Raw genomic sequence first — 19721 nt, forward strand, 5'->3', positions numbered from 1 at the left:
AATAGAGATGCCTTGCTCTAAAGCGAAGACAGATCAGATGACAGGGCTTAAGTTCAATGCAGAGGGCGATGGCAAAAGAAGTCGAGCAAGTGGCAGCACCAATGACCATCCAGAGGATGTTCCAGAAGTATCTGGATGATCCAAAAGAGGTCTATGTGGATCAAAAACCATTGATTTATTGGTATGGGAAGATGCACCAACGGCCAGAGTTCAGCAGTCTGGCAGTAAAGTATCTGGCTTGCCCTGTAGCTATTTTGTCTGCTCAGCATGCGCCTAGTGCCTCTGGTGCAGTTTTTATAATGGGACTAGTCTCTCTACTCAAAATGTTGAGAGATTGACTATGATCAAAATGAACCAACATGTCATACTACACAATAACACAGTCCCTGAAACAACACATGAAGGAGTACAAGGATCAGTGAGAATCAAGTGTGTTAGCTGACCTACTTAAGGGTGAACAATCGACTTTGAAGACAAACTGTACTTCCCGGATTGAGTATGTTAGTGCCACCATTGAAACTTTTAATTATTTCTTATTAACTGTCTTTCTTTGCAAAAAATAAAGTAGCTAGTGGAACATTGTTTGTGTCAGATTTATGTTGCCCTACCATTTTTAGTCACATATATAGCCAGATTGCAGTTGGACCAGTGTGCAGTAAAGAAGCCTCCACAATTCTTTCATGACATTAAAGACAATGCCTGCCTCCCCTGAATGTCTATCCTTTTTTTGCATCACTTAGTAGGTCTTCCCATAGGTTTGTTGATTTACAAGAGTGCCAATACCAAATTCCAATGTGTTGCCCATGTCAAAGATACAATTGTGTTCCCACTACCTAACCTACCCATGCTTGGATTGGAAGAGGTAACTACAACTATTACAGCAGTGAGTGAGATGATGGATGATCCAGTGGCTCACTTTGCCACTGGATTCAAGCAAGCCTGGCTGAAGACGGCTGTAATGCCAGAAACCGGTCCTAGGAAGCTTGAATCCGGTCCAGGGAAGGCATGGCTTGGCAGTTCGGGCTGAACTGTTCCCATGAGGCACAGGGTCAGACTGATTTGACTATGGCCATGTCTGAACTGGGGTGGCAGAGTGGGCTAAAGAACGGTGATGGATTAAACCCATATCTCTTGACTGGGTGTGAGTGTTTGATTGGTTCAGATGCTCCGTCCATCACCACCCCCTTTTGTACCGCTGTGGATGATTCATGTGGTGGCAGAAAGTGAGTGTATTTAACTGTAATTTGTAAACTTGATTCAGATGATTTGCCATGTTTAGGGCCTGAATGATGGGTTATCATTTTTCCTGGAGGCGATTGGCGTTTGTAAACTTGGCGAGTTTTACTTGCAAGGTCTGTTGTTTATTTTCTGGTGCTTCAGAGACCATACCAGTCAATCAAACCACTTTATTTGGCTAACGAAAGCCATAAAATTACACCAAAGTGAACAATTTAAATAAAAAAGCTGAATGAAAACATATGAATACATTTTAAATTCATTGAAATATACCACATACAAACAATAAAATAATGACAATAAAAACAAATGACTTATAGTTCATTAACCGCTTAACCACGGCGGCAATTCTGCCGCGGTGCGGCGGTTTAGCATAGTGGGCGGAGTCACGACGGCCAACGTACGTGCGCAGCATTAAGGAGGTAGTACACGCGACTGCCGTTGGCTGTCAGAAACAGCAAAGGGGTTACTCATGCAATAAAAGAAATTATATCTATATATGAACTCGATCAGCATTTTAAAAAATATAACACCCTTTCTTCCTATGTCTGACTGCCGCCACCAAAAAATTCACAACGTTAAAAATCTCCCATGGGTTATTTAACAACTGCAGATATAGTAGGGCTGGTCTGACTTGTACAAATCCCTTCCCCTTTAAAATGGGTCTTAAAAACTTTCTCCTAATGGTGCTAAAATGCTCACAAAACATTATAAAGTGCATGGTGTCCTGCAAAGAAAAATTATCACATGTAGAGGGACCTAGATCTTTTAAGCTGCTCCAGCCCTGTACATCTGCTAAAAGACAATGAATAAGATTAAAACGGAAGATAATCAGGAGAAATCGATGGAAAGGTTTTGTAACAATTAACAGGTACGGTTCTATCTGTGGGACTGTCTTTAACAGCAAGTGGGCTCTCATCGTGGGTTTCACAATCTCAAATGCCTCTCTCTCTACAGACAGCATATTTAAGAATTGGTCTTTAACCCATGCCACATCCTTTTTCACTATCTTTTCCGGAGTAGCAAAGGTTTTCCAGTCGCCCCAATTTTCCAAGCACTAACTTGACATATTGTATCCATTGGATTTTGCCCACGTTATCCAACGCTATGCAGTCCCTAAGGATTTCTCTGTTCAGTCCCAATTCTGTATTAATCCATGTCTTTAGCCAACAAATCACAGGACCCATCCCAATTTGATGCTCAACAAAGCCACAGCCCAGCTCTTGGTGAATAGCAAAAGTAGAGGTAGATTTGGGGACCGCCAGAAGATATCTCATACATTTGTTTTCTACTTGCTGGAGTACCACTGCTGGTTTATATCCCCAAATCGCAGACCCATGAGATGCTATTGCAATGCTTTTAGAGGCGTACATTTTAAGCAATGCTTCAAGAGGCTTTGCTCCCAATCTGGAAGCTAAACCTTGCATGGCAGCTATAGACCTTGACATTACAAGTTTTTTTGCCCTTAACTGGGGAGTCCAAGAACCTCTTTCATCAAATAAAACTCCCAAATAGGGAAAAGAGGAGACCGATGACAGCTCGACCCCTTCACAATAAAAAGGTTTCGATTTTGTTGGCCTCTGCCCCATGTCATCGTATGCGATTTGGTTTTTATTGACAACAAGGTCCAGGGATTGCATAAAAGATCCAAAGGAATCCAAGAGTTTCTGCAGACCAACTGCAGTGCGGGCCAAGAGAACTGCATCATCAGCGTATAGGAAAGCAGGAATAACCCTGTCCCCTATATGTGGAATATCTAAAGTGGCAGTGCTAAGGGAGGTATTTAAGTTATTTATATGAAGTAAAAAAAGCAAAGAGGCTAAAATACAACCCTGTACCAGTCACTTTAGTTAACAAACAAAAACCTCTACAAAATACTGCAATTCTGTTTCGCTACTTGATCTTCAACAGCAGTGCGCAACACGCCTATCTTGCTTGGGTCAGGACTGGGACGGAGTTACTCAGAGTCAGGAGGAGGATGGAAGAACTCAGGACAGGACTACCTCATCAACAGCTAGAAGAAAGAAGTTATCCACTTCCTAGTGGGAAACAATGACTCTGAGGCTAGTACTTATCTATGTTATGTTATGTTATGTTATGTTATTTATGTTTTTAATATAGCGCAACGGATACTCAAAAAGAGTGTCCCGGCGCTTTGGGTAAGGGGAACAGATTCAGAATAACATAACGCAATTAAAAAGAACACAAAAAGACAACGCACACACAAAGAAACAAAAAAGAGCAGCTAGTGAGGCCTACTGGGTGAACAACCAGGTTTTAAGACCTCTCCTGAAGTCCAAAAGACTAGTCGCTCCCCGAAGTGAGAGTGGAAGCGCGTTCCACATCTGTGGGGCTAGCAGACTGAAAGAACGGCCGCCCCGGCGAGCTCTCTTAATGCGAGGGACGGCCGCCATAAGCAGCGATTCAGACCGCAGAGAGCGGCCCGGATGGTAAAAGACCACTCTCTTCTGGAGATGTTTAGCTCCTACTGCGTGGAGTGCCTTATAGGCCAATATCATGGCCTTAAAAGCGATCCGTTTACGGATCGGAAGCCAATGCAAAGTCCTAATTAACCCCGAGGCACTGGCGCGTCTGTTTAGACCAAAAATGGCCCTGGCCGCCGCATTCTGCGCGACCTGAAGCCGCTGCAGCAGGTACTCAGGTAGGCCCAGGTAGAGAATGTTGGCATAATCCAACCTGGAGCCTATCAGGGCCTGCACTGTCAGCCTCCTATGCTCCTCCGACAAAAGAGGCAGGAACCTCCGCAGCATTTTTAATAGGCCGAAGCAGGTGCCGGTCACCTCAAAAATCTGGGCTTTCATTGACAGTCCCCCATCCATCTTAACCCCCAAGTTCTTAGCCACAGGGGAAGAGCCGGACGGAGGGAACATGTCAATGGGCCACCAGGCCTGCCAGCTAGGCTCCGCATCGCACCCGAAAAAGAGTACCTCGGACTTATCGGAGTTGCACTTGAGGCTGTGCAGTTGGAACCATGAAAACACAGCCCCAAGGCAACTCCGGATACTCTCCCCGTCAAAGTCAGCCCCTCTCTCGCAAGAGAAGAGGAGCTGGGTGTCGTCGGCATATGACACGATCCGGACACCGAAAGACTCCACGACCGCCGCCAAGGGGGACAGAAAGATATTAAAGAGGGTCGGGCTCAAAATAGAGCCCTGAGGGACCCCGACTCCCAATGGCGGCATCACAGCGGTGTCAGGCGGCGTCCAGATCGTTTGCCGGCGGTCGGCAAGAAAGGATGAAAACCATTTGAGCACCGTCCCCCGCAGGCCAATCTCATAGAGTCTTGCGAGAAGGCCATCATGGGGGACGGTGTCAAAAGCCGCCGACAAATCCAGCAACACCAGCATGACTTTGCCCCCGGTATCCAACACTCCCTTGATGGTTTCAGAAACCTCAAGGAGCGCGGTTTCGGTACTACGATTAGTGCGGAAGCCAGACTGGGAGTCGTGCAAGATCTCATGAGACTCCAGGTAATTGGAGAGCACCAACTGGACGTGCTTCTCCAGGATTTTAACGAGGGCCGGCAACAGCGAAATCGGTCTATGATTGGCTGGGACCTTCGGGTCGAGCCCCGGTTTTTTTAGCAGCGGGATGACCATCGCCTGCTTCCATCCTGGCGGAACCACTCCCTGACTCAACGAAAGATTGAGAAGAGGGTTCGCCAGTGGGTTAACCACCTCCGCCAACTTACCCAAGAGCTTAGCTGGGCATGGGTCAAGTGGCGACCCCGATTTTAAATTGCCCATAAGTGCTAAGGAGGCAGAGGCCGGCAGAGATGGAAACTCGGCCAAAACGGCGCCCTGCCAAGCGGGAGAGGGAAGGCCAGCCGCGGAAATAGACAATGTTTCCTCAGGCGCTCCCGATGGAAAAGAATCCTGAATAAGCTTTATCTTGGCCGTAAAAAAACAGGCAAGGTCCGCCGCCCAGGACTCTAGGGGCACCTCTTCCGACGTGACGGCCCGGGGAGAAGTAAATTCTCTCACAATAGTAAAGATTTCCTTACTAGAGTTCGATGCTGCGTCGATTCTGTCCGCAAGATAAATTTTCTTTGCAAGGCGGATATCCCGATGGTAATCATTCACCACGCGTTTGTAGGCAGACCTGTCCACAATGTCATAGTGTGCCCGCCAGGCCCTTTCGGCAACCTTGCACTGCTGCCGCGTAGCCCGCAGTGCTGCAGTAAACCAAGGGGCCGAGACCCGCTTAGATGTTAAGCGGGGAGGCAGCACCGGGGCCAGATCCACAAGCCTATCCGCAAGCCACTCCTGCAGGGACTCCAGGTCTCTCTCGAGGTCTCCGACAAGCGGGCAAGGGTGATCCACAGCGGCCTGAGCCAACATCTCAGGGGTCACTCGATTGAACGCTCTGGCAACACCAGCCCGTTGCTGAGGGGCAGGGACGGACGATCTAACACTGCCAGTGATAGAAAATTTGGCAAGGCAGTGATCCGACCACACAACCGGGAGAATCTCATCCACCACCAGAGGCGAAGTGGAGAAGACCTGATCAAGCGTGTGCCCCTTAGCATGAGTCGGCCCCCTCAAGTAGGGGATAAAGCTCAGCGGAGTCAAGGTGTCGGACAGCTTTATAGCAGCGGGGTCAGACAGATCGTCCATTCGGATGTTAAAGTCCCCCGCAACTATGCAATGCTCTGCTCTCAAGGCCAATCCCAGCAACACCGACTCAAGATCAGCAAAGAACGTACCGGGCGGACCTGGTGGTCGATAGACCAGGAGTCCTTTCACTGATTGGTGCGGCGCTAGCATGATAGAAAAAGCAAGCGACTCCGAGCCACGGATATCCTCCGTCTGCAAGACGGTGCAAACCGTGCCCTTCTTCACCACCAGTGCGACACCTCCGCCTCTGCCCTTGACCCTGTCCTTCCTGAAGATGTTATACTCTGACGGAATTGCCATCGCCACGTCGGGGTTCGAGAACTCTCCCCACCATGTCTCGGTCAGCAATAAGCAAAGAGGCTTCTCTGTCTCAAGGAGCTCAAAGATATCTTGCGCATGACAGCACGCCGATCTGGTATTAAGCAGCATGCATGCATACTCTGTGCCCACGTTGTTACTAATCGGGTCAGATGACATAGCCCGATTGGGGCGCCAGCTACAGCCCGGGCAGCGAAGCTTACCCCTATGGCGTGCCGGAAAGACAGAGCAACACCGGCTCTCCCGAAGGTTAAGAGAGCACAGCTCCTCAGATGTATACCGCACACAAAGTGCGCCGGGTTTGCACATGCTGGGAGACCAGAGCCCCGCCTGCCGCCCGAAACGCCTCCGGGACGCTGACGGGCGCAGACGGGCAGGACTCTGGCTTGACTCAGGCGCGAGTCAGGCGCCTCCGCTGCGCGTCACCGCTGCGCGGAGGAAGCGAGCTTTAAATACAGCCTCCTCGTTCTCCCCGCGGAGACTAGAGCGCTGAGAGAGATGGCACGCTGCCAGACAGCAGCCCCAAGATGGCGGCCCTACTTCCTGCCCCACCAAATTATGCAAGGTGACAACGCTCCGCTTCTGCAAGCGGTGGGGGGCACAATTATGATGTAAGAATGTGGGCGCTACCTCGCTAAAAACAAACAGGTAAAAACCAGGTGCACAGTTTAAATTTTACACAACACACAAAAACGAGTAAAATTGTCTGTTTAAAAGCGCTGCGCGCCTACTGCAGCTGAAAAGGAAGGCGCCAGGCAGTAAAGGTGTCCCCTTACCATAAAGGTCGAGCAGCTCCCACCAGCTCGCCTTAAATACAGCCTCCTCGTTCTCCCCGCGGAGACTAGAGCGCTGAGAGAGATGGCACGCTGCCAGACAGCAGCCCCAAGATGGCGGCCCTACTTCCTGCCCCACCAAATTATGCAAGGTGACAACGCTCCACTTCTGCAAGCGGTGGGGGGCACAATTATGATGTAAGAATGTGGGCGCTACCTCGCTAAAAACAAACAGGTAAAAACCAGGTGCACAGTTTAAATTTTACACAACACACAAAAACGAGTAAAATTGTCTGTTTAAAAGCGCTGCGCGCCTACTGCAGCTGAAAAGGAAGGCCCCAGGCAGTAAAGGTGTCCCCTTACCATAAAGGTCGAGCAGCTCCCACCAGCTCGCCTTAAATACAGCCTCCTCGTTCTCCCCGCGGAGACTAGAGCGCTGAGAGAGATGGCACGCTGCCAGACAGCAGCCCCAAGATGGCGGCCCTACTTCCTGCCCCACCAAATTATGCAAGGTGACAACGCTCCGCTTCTGCAAGCTGTGGGGGGCACAATTATGATGTAAGAATGTGGGCGCTACCTCGCTAAAAACAAACAGGTAAAAACCAGGTGCACAGTTTAAATTTTACACAACACACAAAAACGAGTAAAATTGTCTGTTTAAAAGCGCTGCGCGCCTACTGCAGCTGAAAAGGAAGGCGCCAGGCAGTAAAGGTGTCCCCTTACCATAAAGGTCGAGCAGCTCCCACCAGCTCGCCTTAAATACAGCCTCCTCGTTCTCCCCGCGGAGACTAGAGCGCTGAGAGAGATGGCACGCTGCCAGACAGCAGCCCCAAGATGGCGGCCCTACTTCCTGCCCCACCAAATTATGCAAGGTGACAACGCTCCGCTTCTGCAAGCGGTGGGGGGCACAATTATGATGTAAGAATGTGGGCGCTACCTCGCTAAAAACAAACAGGTAAAAACCAGGTGCACAGTTTAAATTTTACACAACACACAAAAACGAGTAAAATTGTCTGTTTAAAAGCGCTGCGCGCCTACTGCAGGTGAAAAGGAAGGCGCCAGGCAGTAAAGGTGTCCCCTTACCATGGAATGGAGAGAGGTGCTTTGATTTTGGAAATGCTGCTGAGTGTGTGTATTGCACTGGTGGCAAAAGTTAAACCACAGTACTCTTATTTTTTTGCTCTGCCTCTTAGTCTTCTTGGTACACTCCTCATCGAGCTTACCTTCCTTCAGTTCTTCTCCTTAACTCTATAGTACAGTTTCTGATTTACAATCTACAGACCTTCTTATCTCCTGCACGAAGGAAAGGCGAAAGCTGAGCTCAACACTCCTGCTTACCTACCGGACTGGCCAGACAGGCACCCAAGAGTGATGGACATTCCCGAGGAGAATGCAGATGCACCACCCAATTTTGAAATACAGTATCATATTTCTTTTAACAATCATATATTTAGAACTGGGTGGGTTCACTCCTCCATAATTTGATTTTTTCAAACTTAATAGACAGAACATTTAGATATCTGATAACTTGGGTCTATGAGGCAGATGGACTGTTTGCAATGCATTAAACTTTACTGTGTTATACTCATTCCTTAGTTTCATTTCACAACAGATTGATGAGGATGATATGCTGCCCATTGCCCAGATAAATATTGTCCTATGTTCTTGTTAGTGTCCTTTTTCACACATTTCCCCAACTCCCCTAAATATTATGTTATGGTGATGTGGTTTGACTGTGGGTGGATACACTATTGTTGTTAATTATTTAGGATAATAAGTAACCACACTAAATGATTTTGTCTATCTGTACTATGAATAATTTAAACTGCAAAAATTACATATTTCACTAAGTGTTTTTCTTGATTGTTTGCTTTTATGTGCACAATAGACATCACCCACAGTACTACCAGACAGAAATCCAGCACAAAGCGACATGACTACAACACGTGCCACTGTCAACTGGCGGAGCTTGAAGATGGCCCCTAAGAGAAGTGCTCCCAAGAAAGTGGCCAGTGAGGAAGAGAAGAAGTAGCAGATTGCTACCACTAGCATGCCACCCCAAACCTTTTTCAGGAAATGTTGTTTATCTGCCACACCTTCCTCTGGGGAGCAAGCTGGAAGCAGCACTCCCACATAAATGACACCTCCCCAACCTAAGCCCAAGGCCATGTCTCTCAGTGAGGCAGCCAATGAAATCATGATAATGAGCTGTGACGCTGAATTGGATTTTTCTCAGGCACATACTAGTACCCAGTTGTCGCAGGAAACTGAGTAAAGTGGAAAACAAGAACCACAGCCAGCAATAGTAGCTCTTCCTGAAGTAGGAGCAATATAGGAAACTGAACTTACTGCAAAGCTAACTGTTGTTTCTCTTCTTGAACCATTGGCTTCCAGATCTCCAGCGAGAAAAAGGAAGGGTACTCCACCATCTTCTCCTAGCCCTCATTTTGATGATCTAGAGATGGATTGGACCTCGGCTAAGTCTGAGACACACTAGGAGAGTCAAGGGAAATGGAAAGTTCCTGAAAGCCTTACAATTATGGAAGGGGATGAGGAGGACGAGGCATTCATTTTAATGGAAGGTAGCTCAGAGGATACACACATTACCCCTCCTATTCAACCTGAATCTGGGGGTGTGGCCCTGGTACCACCATCACCACCAGCTTCCATATTTGTAAGGCCCGCGCTGGGACCTGCATTCACCACTACCTCAGTTGAAGTATGCACTGCTGACAGGCAGTCATCAATTAACCCAACTACCTCCTGTTCTTCGGATATTGGCAGTGGCACCAGTGGCCCACTGAATAAGTTCTCTTCCCCAGTTTGGGACTTCTGTACTATTAGCAAGCTGGAGGATAGCATTGCAATATACTCCATTTGCCACCCAAATGTTTGTGTAAGTAAGCCTGGTTCACACAACGATACTAGAGACCAAACGAGTCATATGAAAAAACAACATGCAATTTGGTGGGAGACGCACCTTAAACAATTGCTGCAGGTGGTGGTGGTGATGAGAGAGGACAATCAGCCTTACAGCGGGAAGTGAAGGTGATGAGGAAAAAGAGGGTGATAGCTTTATGCAAAGTTGCCCTGTCTCCCCAACAGTGCGCCAATATCACTCATCTCAGCAACCTCAAAATGGCACAAGTCTGATGTAGGAAACCACCCCATACAGTGACTGCCCCAAGATGCACATTGAGTCTAACACCTCCTGGTTCTCTGCGAAAGTCACCTGGGTCAATGGCACCACAATTCGTTTTTAAATGCAAGCTACTATTTGACATTTTTAGGCAAAATGGGCCCTAACCTGTGATTCACGGACCCCTGGAGATCTATAACGACTACTCAGGGGATCCGCAACTTTTAAAAAAAATATATATATTAGCAAATATGTGAAGTATACACACGAAAGAAAAGAAACTGTAAAAGTGAAAATCTTGGTTTTCTTAGCTGGATTGGGGTGGTGCAAGTACAGCAAACAATAATATGGGTAATTGATGGCCTCAATTTGAGCGCTAGTATGCACCAACAAAGAGATACATTAGGAGCAGAAAAGGCAAAGTGATATAACATAGTCTAACATAGTCTAACATATCTCTTTGTCTTTTAGAAATAAAGCCACATTTGGAAAGGTGGGCAACCTTAAAATTTCGATGTTTGTGTTTTTATTGTTTGTGAAAACATTAGGCAATGTGTGCATTTGTTTTGTGTCCATTTGTTTCTGTTTTAAAAAGTGCAAATTGCATACCCCCAAATTGAATCCCGTTTCCAATAGTGATTATGTGGTGGTCTAACAAAAGCCAGAAGGTAAACAACAACTGTGACTAAGGACAATACTTCTTGAAAAAACTGTGATTCAGCAATCCAGTAAAGGCACTGAAAGAAAGAGTGTAAACAAAAATCACATAACTGTTAGATTTAGCATGTGGGAGTACTTTGCATGATTTGGAAAGGGAGCGACTCACACACGTCAGAGTTAGACGGATAGCAAATATTTATTACCAATAGGGTCTTCAGCACCCTCACGCTGCTTATTCTGACACAAAAGTTTATGAAAACAATTGCAAAATGCCAGAAAACACAACAACTTTTCTGAGGCTTCACAGCGGGTTGGCCTTCAGTAGAGGGACGTGCAACCTACACAGTCACAGGGTGCATTGTATTCCACAAAAGCCTGGGCAAGCTGCCACTGTTGTGAGATTTTGCTTCAAAGAGTGGAACCAGCGCACAGTTACATTCTACACTAATGTTAATTATTTGATCAAATCTGTCCTAATATATATGTTCATCTCATCTGCTGCTGGGAAGCATCTTCCGCCCATGCTCATCGGTGCTCTCCCTGGCTGTGCTGACCTCTTTACACACCCCCTTGTCCCAACACTTCTTTGCCCCTCCTCCACAACTCACAGGGAGTGGTTCAGTACCCTTCCCCAGGGCCCTAATGTCCCTAGCCTTGTACGTGTCAATTTTCAATATTACTTCTTCTCGAATGTCAAATGTCTCAGGTGATTCACATTTCTTATATACGTCATGATGGTTTTATCTCGTGTGAAGTGTTGGGGCTGGGGGGCATTATATCTGCCAGCTTTTCAACTCTGTGTTCATCCTCTTCATCACTTTCCTTGAGACAGACTTCAAGAATTCCTCAAAAGAGTGTGTCTTGTGTGGTATTTCTTGAAGTGAGATATGTTTGTAAATGTTAGCACATATGTAATATGATCTACGTCTCAGACAGTATAATCCCTAGTCACTCCAATGATTATCGGCAAAAAACCTTCAAAAATGGTCTTGAGCATTTGTTACTCCAAACAATTAGATCATACATTAATTTCCAAAATCAACTTTTATTTCATTTTTTGGCATTCTAAACCATTGTTGTAAACATACAACCTATCATTTAACTTTTTTAATGTATATGACTCCCCCTGGTGATACAACTTTTGGCAGCGTTAATGAGGCCCATCCTGTGGGTATATTACATCTTTTTACTTTACAAAATAAATGTTTTTATCTTTTTAAGTAGGACTTCAATTCAACAATACTGACTCCTGCATCGTGAATGAAGATGAACAAAAGACAACAGTAAAACAAGTTACTGTCACTAGCACAGAAAGAGAAAGTAGAAATGACCTTATCGCAGGTGGGTACTTCTGACATGTTTCTGCAACTGGTCCCACAAGACACCCACCTCAGTATGCTGTGTCAAAATATGTTATATTGTGTGGCGTGGTACTGATATATATATTTTATTTTAACCCAAACTACGGTGTTATTAATCTTGTAGTGCCCATTGTTTCTCTATGTACCCCCCCCCCGGAAGACAGAACTTGCCAAAGTGGAAGGTCTCGAGGGACATTATGAAGAAGTTGAGTGGGGCTAGAATTGAGTCTGAAGTGGTAAAGCTAAACCAGAATATGGGTGGCCTGGACTGGGAAGCCTTAACCCTATGACCTCAACATTGTGGCTTTTGAGGATGAGGTAGATGTAGCTGGCACAGTTGAGAGCGCACTAATAACAATAATAATAATAATAACACAATTGTTCCAGATTTTACAATTATGCAATTTAAGGGTGCTTCAATGCATCAACTTTGGAGGGAGGTAGGGCCCTTTCTCTCACCAATGATAAATATCTCAAAAGAAATGGCTAGGTTAAGAGAGAGATGGCAACAAGATATTGGAACGTTGGAAGATAATACATGGTACGAAATAGGTGTTATGTTGTACATCTTTTATGCTATATATAGTCTGTTCTGCCTTACTCTTTGGTCTTGTTCTGGCCTTGCGCTTCTTCTCCTGCCACGTCCCCATGCCTAAGTGTTCTATGATAACCTACTGTTCCACAGTAGAGTCTTGGGCATGGGCAATGGTTGGAGAGGCAGTTGCCCTTACCTGAAGCCCATGTGAAGACGTGCTCTCTGGTGTCAGTGGCATTCTTTCTATAAAGACTTTGAACCTACCTTCAGCCTCCGATTAGTCTTTACAATAGGTAGATCATCAAGGGAAATATCAAATAATGCAAGCTTCAGATTAATATAATTTAAAGTTGTGCGTAGGGTATATTATACAAGGGAAATGTTACATAGAATAGGCAGAATAGATAAGAACATATGTCTACACAAATGTAGTTAAGTGAGGACCTTTTTAGGTCTCTCCTAGCAACGCAGCGCATGCGCTGCTTGCCTTGGCAAGATCTATTGTCGTTGATTTTTCGGCGGAAGGGGGGACAGGAGATGCGCACGCGCCCGGACAGGCGATGTGCACGTGTACGGCTCCCGTCGTTTAAGCATAACGTGCGCATGGCGCACTTTCACTTTCCTAGTGCACGCACCCGGACAACACTGAGCGCGACGCCCGCTTCAGGGACACCGTGCTTGGCTTATTATTATTTTTTTTTAAACTGTAACACTGAGCGCGATGCCTGCTTTTGGGGCACCGCGCTCGGTTTTTTGTTGTTGTTTTTTTTCAACTTTAAGACTAAGCGCGGTGTAAGTAGACTCTGGCTGCCAGGCAGGTGGAGGACAAACAGGCATCTGCAAGAGCGGCCCTTCCGCTATCACAGCTCAGCGAAGTGTGAGACTTGCCTCCCTCATCAGATAAATGGAGATTAGCAACCTTTGTGGGAATTCTTCATTAAAGCTCAGGGTGCCGGGGGTGGTCAGCTGCAGCCTTGACACATATGTGGCAGCGCTGGGCTTCTTCAGTCCCACCACCCCTCCCAGTCTCTTTCCAAGTGCAACTGACCTTACCCCACCCATTTCCACTAGATTCGGTTGTTGGCATATGGGGGTTTGGATTTACACTGATACGCTGAGATAGAAGCTTCTGTGACTGGCAAGTAGGCCCGTCTTTGCATGTGTGACGCACGGCACCGGTGCTAGATTAAAGAGACATAAGGTGGAACCAAGACTCCGCCGTCTTGGTCTGTTTTATTCCATGTTACCTCGCAATACATTCTGTAGCTATGGTAGGTAGGACAAATGGAGCTGGGCCCGAGCCCTTATAAATACTTTCACTGGCTAGGACGGGTCAATGCAAAACGAACGCACCATAATGCTAAGGAACAATCATAACGGAACTGTCTCCTCCCAACGGAGCACAGGACATCTCGAGTTCTCTAAAAAAAGAATATCTTCGTACAGGGTTGTTTTCAGTTCACCCACCGCCCTCCTATCTCCTCCCCAGAACACAGACCCTAATGTCTTGCGCTCACCCCTCGACACTTCACCCACGAGTAAACCTCTGGCTGAGGGTTCCAGCTGGCGTGACTCCTCCCCCGCTCTCGCTCCACAACTTCAACATACAGCACTCTGTAGCCAGAATAGTGGCAAGTAAATCCCATCCACCTTCAGTGGGGTGCTTCGTCCCTACCTACACCCCTTTCAAAGGCCCGGGGTGTAAAGTTACTGCAGGGGGGGGTGGGCGTGGGCTGGCTAACCACAGCTCAAGTCTCAGACACCAGGATGAAGGGGCGGGGCAGCAGGAGCCACCCTGGAGGGGGTGACCTAGCAGGGGAAGAGCTCATGTGCAGCACTCATAATAAGGGATTAAACTGGGGGGGGGTCTCTCATAGGGCTGTGGCCACTGTAATTAAGGGCGTGGCTTAAAACAAAGCTAAAAGTCTGTGCTTGGCATAGTATGCCGCCCCACTGGTATTTTGTTCCATCTGTCCATTGATCCAGATATATCACACAAGTAACATCATACCTACAACAAGCCAGGACTATTGGCTTTGTCAATGGTCGTAAGTTGCATAAGATAAATAAGCAGCAAAAATGACTTTGCTGTATATAATACTGAAAATGCGACTGGCTCTTGTGGGCGAGGTTGTGGTAAGATTAGAGGAGCCGACCTTCGAGCTGAGAAAACCGGTTCGAGCCTCATGGCTCAACATCCTGTGATTCAAAAATGAATATACCCCGACTTGAGTAATGTAACTGGTGCTCATGTAAAGCGCTCTAAGTTTGTGCTATATAAAACTGAAAAATGAATCGCTTTGAAGTTATATCAAAGGCAGTGACGGGTTGTATTATTGCAGAGTTGAGGTTTTTTTGTTTTCACCCCGAATGTAACAAGCATTTGCAATACAATAGGTCTTGCATTTGCGAACTTTTAAGCTATTCGCATTCTAAATGACAATGCCTTTTATTTATCTGTTTTTAAAACCAACACATAGATAAAAGGTTTGTCATTTACAATGCCAGTAGCTCAAAGTCTCGCAAATGCGAGACCTATTGCCTTACAAAAGCTTGTTTCAAACTGTCTCGGAATGCTTAGTAATTAAACAATATTGGGACTGATTAAAATCAGACTCGAAAGGTTGATGGGAATCTCACTGCAAAAGACACCATTAAAGATGTTGCTGGGTGTCAAGAGGCTGCAAACTTTTTTAAAACTTTTTTAAATTACTATTTTATTTGTATTCCTAGTTTTTAAATATTAGTTAACCAGGGGTTAGCAGTCAACAGAAGACATTTCAAAAGAGTAGGGTGGGGAGGAACAACCAACATTATCATAATGGCTAAGGAGTATGGGCTGGTGTCAGGCCATCAAGAAAGTGATTTATGAGGATATGGGTTGCCCACAGGAATACCGTAAAATATGAAGGAAATGTGAGGAAGAGGCTAATGGAGAGACTGGAGAGTGAAGGCAGATAGTACGTAATCATATATAGAACTGCCACAATGAGAAGTCAATGAGAGGAATTGTAAATAGCAGTTAAACTGAAGGATAAGGAAAATGCAGGAAACAGATCACCACTATCTGAGGAATGAACAGTGGAGGAGATATAAATAAGTATGAGGGAGTTAATATTGATACAAAATAATATGCGCAGGTCATACTGACGGAGGCACTGAGTGAATGAAACTTTGATCTTGTATATTGAACACTGTAGTGTCTGAGAAGGAATAGAATATCCTACCCAAAAAAACTTTGGACATATGAAAGGCTGAGTTGATTTTTCCAGAATTCAAAGTTGTCACCTATAAGTCACACCAGATATCAGGAATTTGTGTGTAACTCGCAGGGGCATTGTGCTGTCATGCATTGGGTGACTGTGCCAACAGTGGAGAAGGGTTTGGTGAGGATCGCCCTACCTGGAAACAGTGACAGCTTTTCAGCATGTGGGCATTAGGGTCTCATTTCCTTAATTATTCCTCAAGGCTGACTGACACATTTTGCACATTGGTAACATCCTTAAAGGCCTTTGGATACTTCCTCTTTGAATTAAAGACGGTGCCTACAATTGCTAAGTGACGAGCAGTTAAGTTGTATGGAAGAATGTGTTGAAGCTGGCCTATTTAAAAAATGCTTCTTGTGTTGGTACACTGACTTGACTATTTCTGCCAAGACTGCTATTATATTGGAACCCAACCCTAAAAGGAGAGGTTGTCACTATATCACTATAGGAGAATGAGCAGTTCAGTCACTGAGTTCTGTTTACTCATGAAATCCAGTGACCCCCACCCTCTCCTGAATGCTGTCTAGATGGTGTTGTGGGCAGAGATGGTCCTCTGATGGCAAATTGTCAAACTAGGTGAGGGATTGTCTTTGTTGAGAGTACCAGTGTGCTTTTCAATGCATTGAACATTGTTTTTGAAGATTTGTTTTCAGGTTGTTACAAGATCTTGCAATGTAAAGTAGAAGAGTTAGCACAGCCAGAGCTTTGATTCCAATAAAAGTGGCAATTGCACCGTCTTTGGTTTGTTTTTGTCTCCTGCGAACACTGGGTAAGATTTTTTTTTTCTTTTTACACCCATGGTTTCAAAATTATGTTTTATAACTGCTAACGCTATTAGGAGGTGGAGGTTTTAAGGACTCATTCATTAAGGTGCTTTCTCATTTGATATAGTCATCACTGGCTATAGACCTTGATGTTCACTCACTCAATAGGCAATTGCTGCTCACCCGGGCCTATGGTTAAATATGGGCCTCTAAAATGCCCTGGTTAACCATCTTTCATATGTGGTGAGTATATCTGACAACATTCTGACTTTGCTTGGCATAATAATGGGCAGTCTGACATAGAGTAGGCATTCTTAACCACATTCTCATCTCTGACTATTGGGAGTATTCTTAGCAACAGTCTAGATACCTCTGCTGACAGTTTCACGCCCATGACATATAGTGTAACTTCATAGCAAAATTCTAGTTGTCCCTGGCATGGTAGTGGCTATCCTTGTCACAATAGTAAGACACATGCTTGACATTCTGTGGGAATTCTTGCAACTATCTGACTATCCCTGACGTAATATTATCCCATCCTTAACATATTGTAAACATATCTTGGCATGTCTGGCTATCACTGGCAATTTTAACACTTCTTTGACATGTTGTGGCATTCATGATAACATTCTGAGTGTCCCTGGCATAATAGTGAAACATCTTTGACATAATGAGAACATTGCTTGTAGCATTCTGTCTATCCTGGGAATAATAATGTTCCATTTTTGACATACTGTGGCATTCTTGCAGCATCTGGCTTTCCCTGGCATAATACTGACCCATCCTTGGCATATCACATTCCTGATATCCCCGGCATAATAGTGACTCTCTTTGACATATTGTGTCCAATCTTTACAATAGTCTGCCTAAACTGGCATAATAGAGGTCCATCCCTCAGATGGCACTTTACACCAAATTATGACTTTCCGTTGCAAAATGCTCCTCCGCTATGGGCTGTGCATTAATGCATCACACCATTAAACCTTAGGGGCTGGGGCCATAATGCTTTTTAATCCCTGGATCGATTAATCTTCCTTATTCGCTTGACCCATTCTACTCACAGCACAGTTATTACTGAGAACCTTAATTTATGGGGCCTTCAAAGTATATTCCTGATTGTGGTGTTCAGCAGTGTCTTCTTCTTTTAATTTGAATGTTCAATCATTATATATCAGATATATTGTCCAGTTATGCATTCATTGCTTTTCACTTGTCTTGTGTAAGGGCAGCGACAACTTCGCATCTGGCAAGGGGGCTGTGCACTATCTGTAATAAGGTGCACTGTCTCTGTTTGAGCTTGGCACATCTCAATAAAGATGTGCCATAAAAAGAACAGGGTCAGTGTTCTCTGTCTATAGTACGCTCCCTGGCATCTACATAACAAACTCTATGTGATGTTCGTGATCACTAAGTGATTGTGAAAATTAGGAGAGTCATGACAGACAAATGCATCATGATGAAGTCACTGTTAATAATAGTTATAGTTCAACACAATTGATCAGTGTTTGCATATTTGTTCCTTTTGAGTATGCTAATCGACCGCAAACATCATGCTATAAAATGGAGGATCCCAGCCCTCTGGCCAAACCCTCCTTACTTTGTGTTGGGTTTGCATATCTTTCTGTTTTCAGTCCTTTTGCTCGCCAACCCCAAAACTGGCAACAAGAGAAATGGAGTGGCAATCTGGAGCAAGAAAATAATAACTTGGCAAAGGGAAAACAGAATTTCATAAAGTTCTGGTTGGTTAATATAGAGCAGCGATACTCACAGTCTGGCCTTTACATGCTACCTCCCGGTAAACAGCAGCACGAGCTGCTCTTTACTTGCTGAGCACTAATATTTACTAAGAAAATAAAATAAACATGCAAGTATTTATTTGCAGGTTAAATGAGGTAACTAGAGTGGTGTCCTGCACCACTTAACTTTAGTTAACCTGAAAATAAATGTTTTCCTGTTTATTTAACATTTATTTAGTCCTCCTTGTATAATCCCTGAATCATCCAGACCCATTACCGCCACCCTGCTAGCACCAGTGCATCCCTTGGTTACACCACAGACTATACTTTGAGGCCCCTGTGAGTACCCAAGATATAGAGGGTAGGAATATCTGCGTATTTCGTGGTTGGCGGTTATTAGTTGTCAGTCAGATAAAATGTGGACATTTTGCGACCTATGTGCCCCAGTGTCCAGCAGAGCTCCTCAGGGCCTTGAGACTTGTTTTTTGCCTCAAGAAACTGGCAGCACTCACTTCATTATTTTAGAAGCAAAACAGCAATGTACTCAAAATCTATTCTGTGTCTGACTTTTTCCTCAAGCTGGAGTGGATCTCCACCTTATCTGTCCAGCCGTTGGCAGCTTGGCTGCACCCATAGCCAATGAGCGGCAGAGCATTTCCCAAATTTGTTATTTAAACAAGCCAGTTCGGACTGAGTTTTCACCATCAGGTGCGTCTGAGCTTGGAAAACATTCCTCTCCTCCCAGAATGTACTGATGTGACTTGTGCCCATGATCCACTAGCCATATCCACGTTTCAAGGCCCTGCTTTAGCATGACACCTTGTATATTCACTTAAACAAGACCTGGTGACAAGGAAGAGAGAGATGAAGTGTGAGATGGAATGCCCAAGCCTACCTTCTTGCAAAAGCCGCCCAATGCAAATAATAATCATGATCCGCTAAGGGTGACCGTAATGAAACGTGCACCAATATTACTGTGATCATCCTTCAGTCTGTACTTGTTATGATGTTTATTATTATTGCAAAACCCATACACCTAATGTTCGTGAAGATCCACAAACATTTAAAATGAATAAACACTATTGGCTAGATTTGATTTAAACCACTGGACTTAATATAGTAGGGGAGAGGGAGGAGCCTCGCCGGCGACCATGATGGTCGCGTAAAAACTCCGCTCCACCGATCTCCGCTCCCCGGCACATATCCTGTGATATATACTCTCTTCAAATCATACTCCCTGCGATGGGAGACGAAGCAACGCCTCTGAGCAGTATCCCGGTTCGTCCCGGTGGCTCT

The 19721-nt window shown here is 45.3% G+C and overlaps 1 protein-coding gene across 4 annotated transcripts in view; it reads left to right on the plus strand.

The window, feature by feature from the left end:
- The window catches only part of LOC144763251 (uncharacterized), a 136278-nt gene that overhangs the window by 79035 nt on the left and 37522 nt on the right, over positions 1 to 19721 (plus strand). For 2 of the 4 annotated variants that reach the window (XM_078648686.1, XM_078648688.1), the window contains one exon: positions 11985 to 12104. In XM_078648686.1, coding sequence (XP_078504812.1) covers positions 11985 to 12104 — 120 coding nt within the window. The remainder of the gene's footprint in view (positions 1 to 11984; positions 12105 to 19721) is intronic. The other 2 variants (XM_078648687.1, XM_078648689.1) reach the window with 1 other exon arrangement.

This window comes from Lissotriton helveticus, chromosome 6, assembly GCF_964261635.1.
Source record: "Lissotriton helveticus chromosome 6, aLisHel1.1, whole genome shotgun sequence".
Taxonomy (NCBI): Eukaryota; Metazoa; Chordata; class Amphibia; order Caudata; family Salamandridae; genus Lissotriton; species Lissotriton helveticus.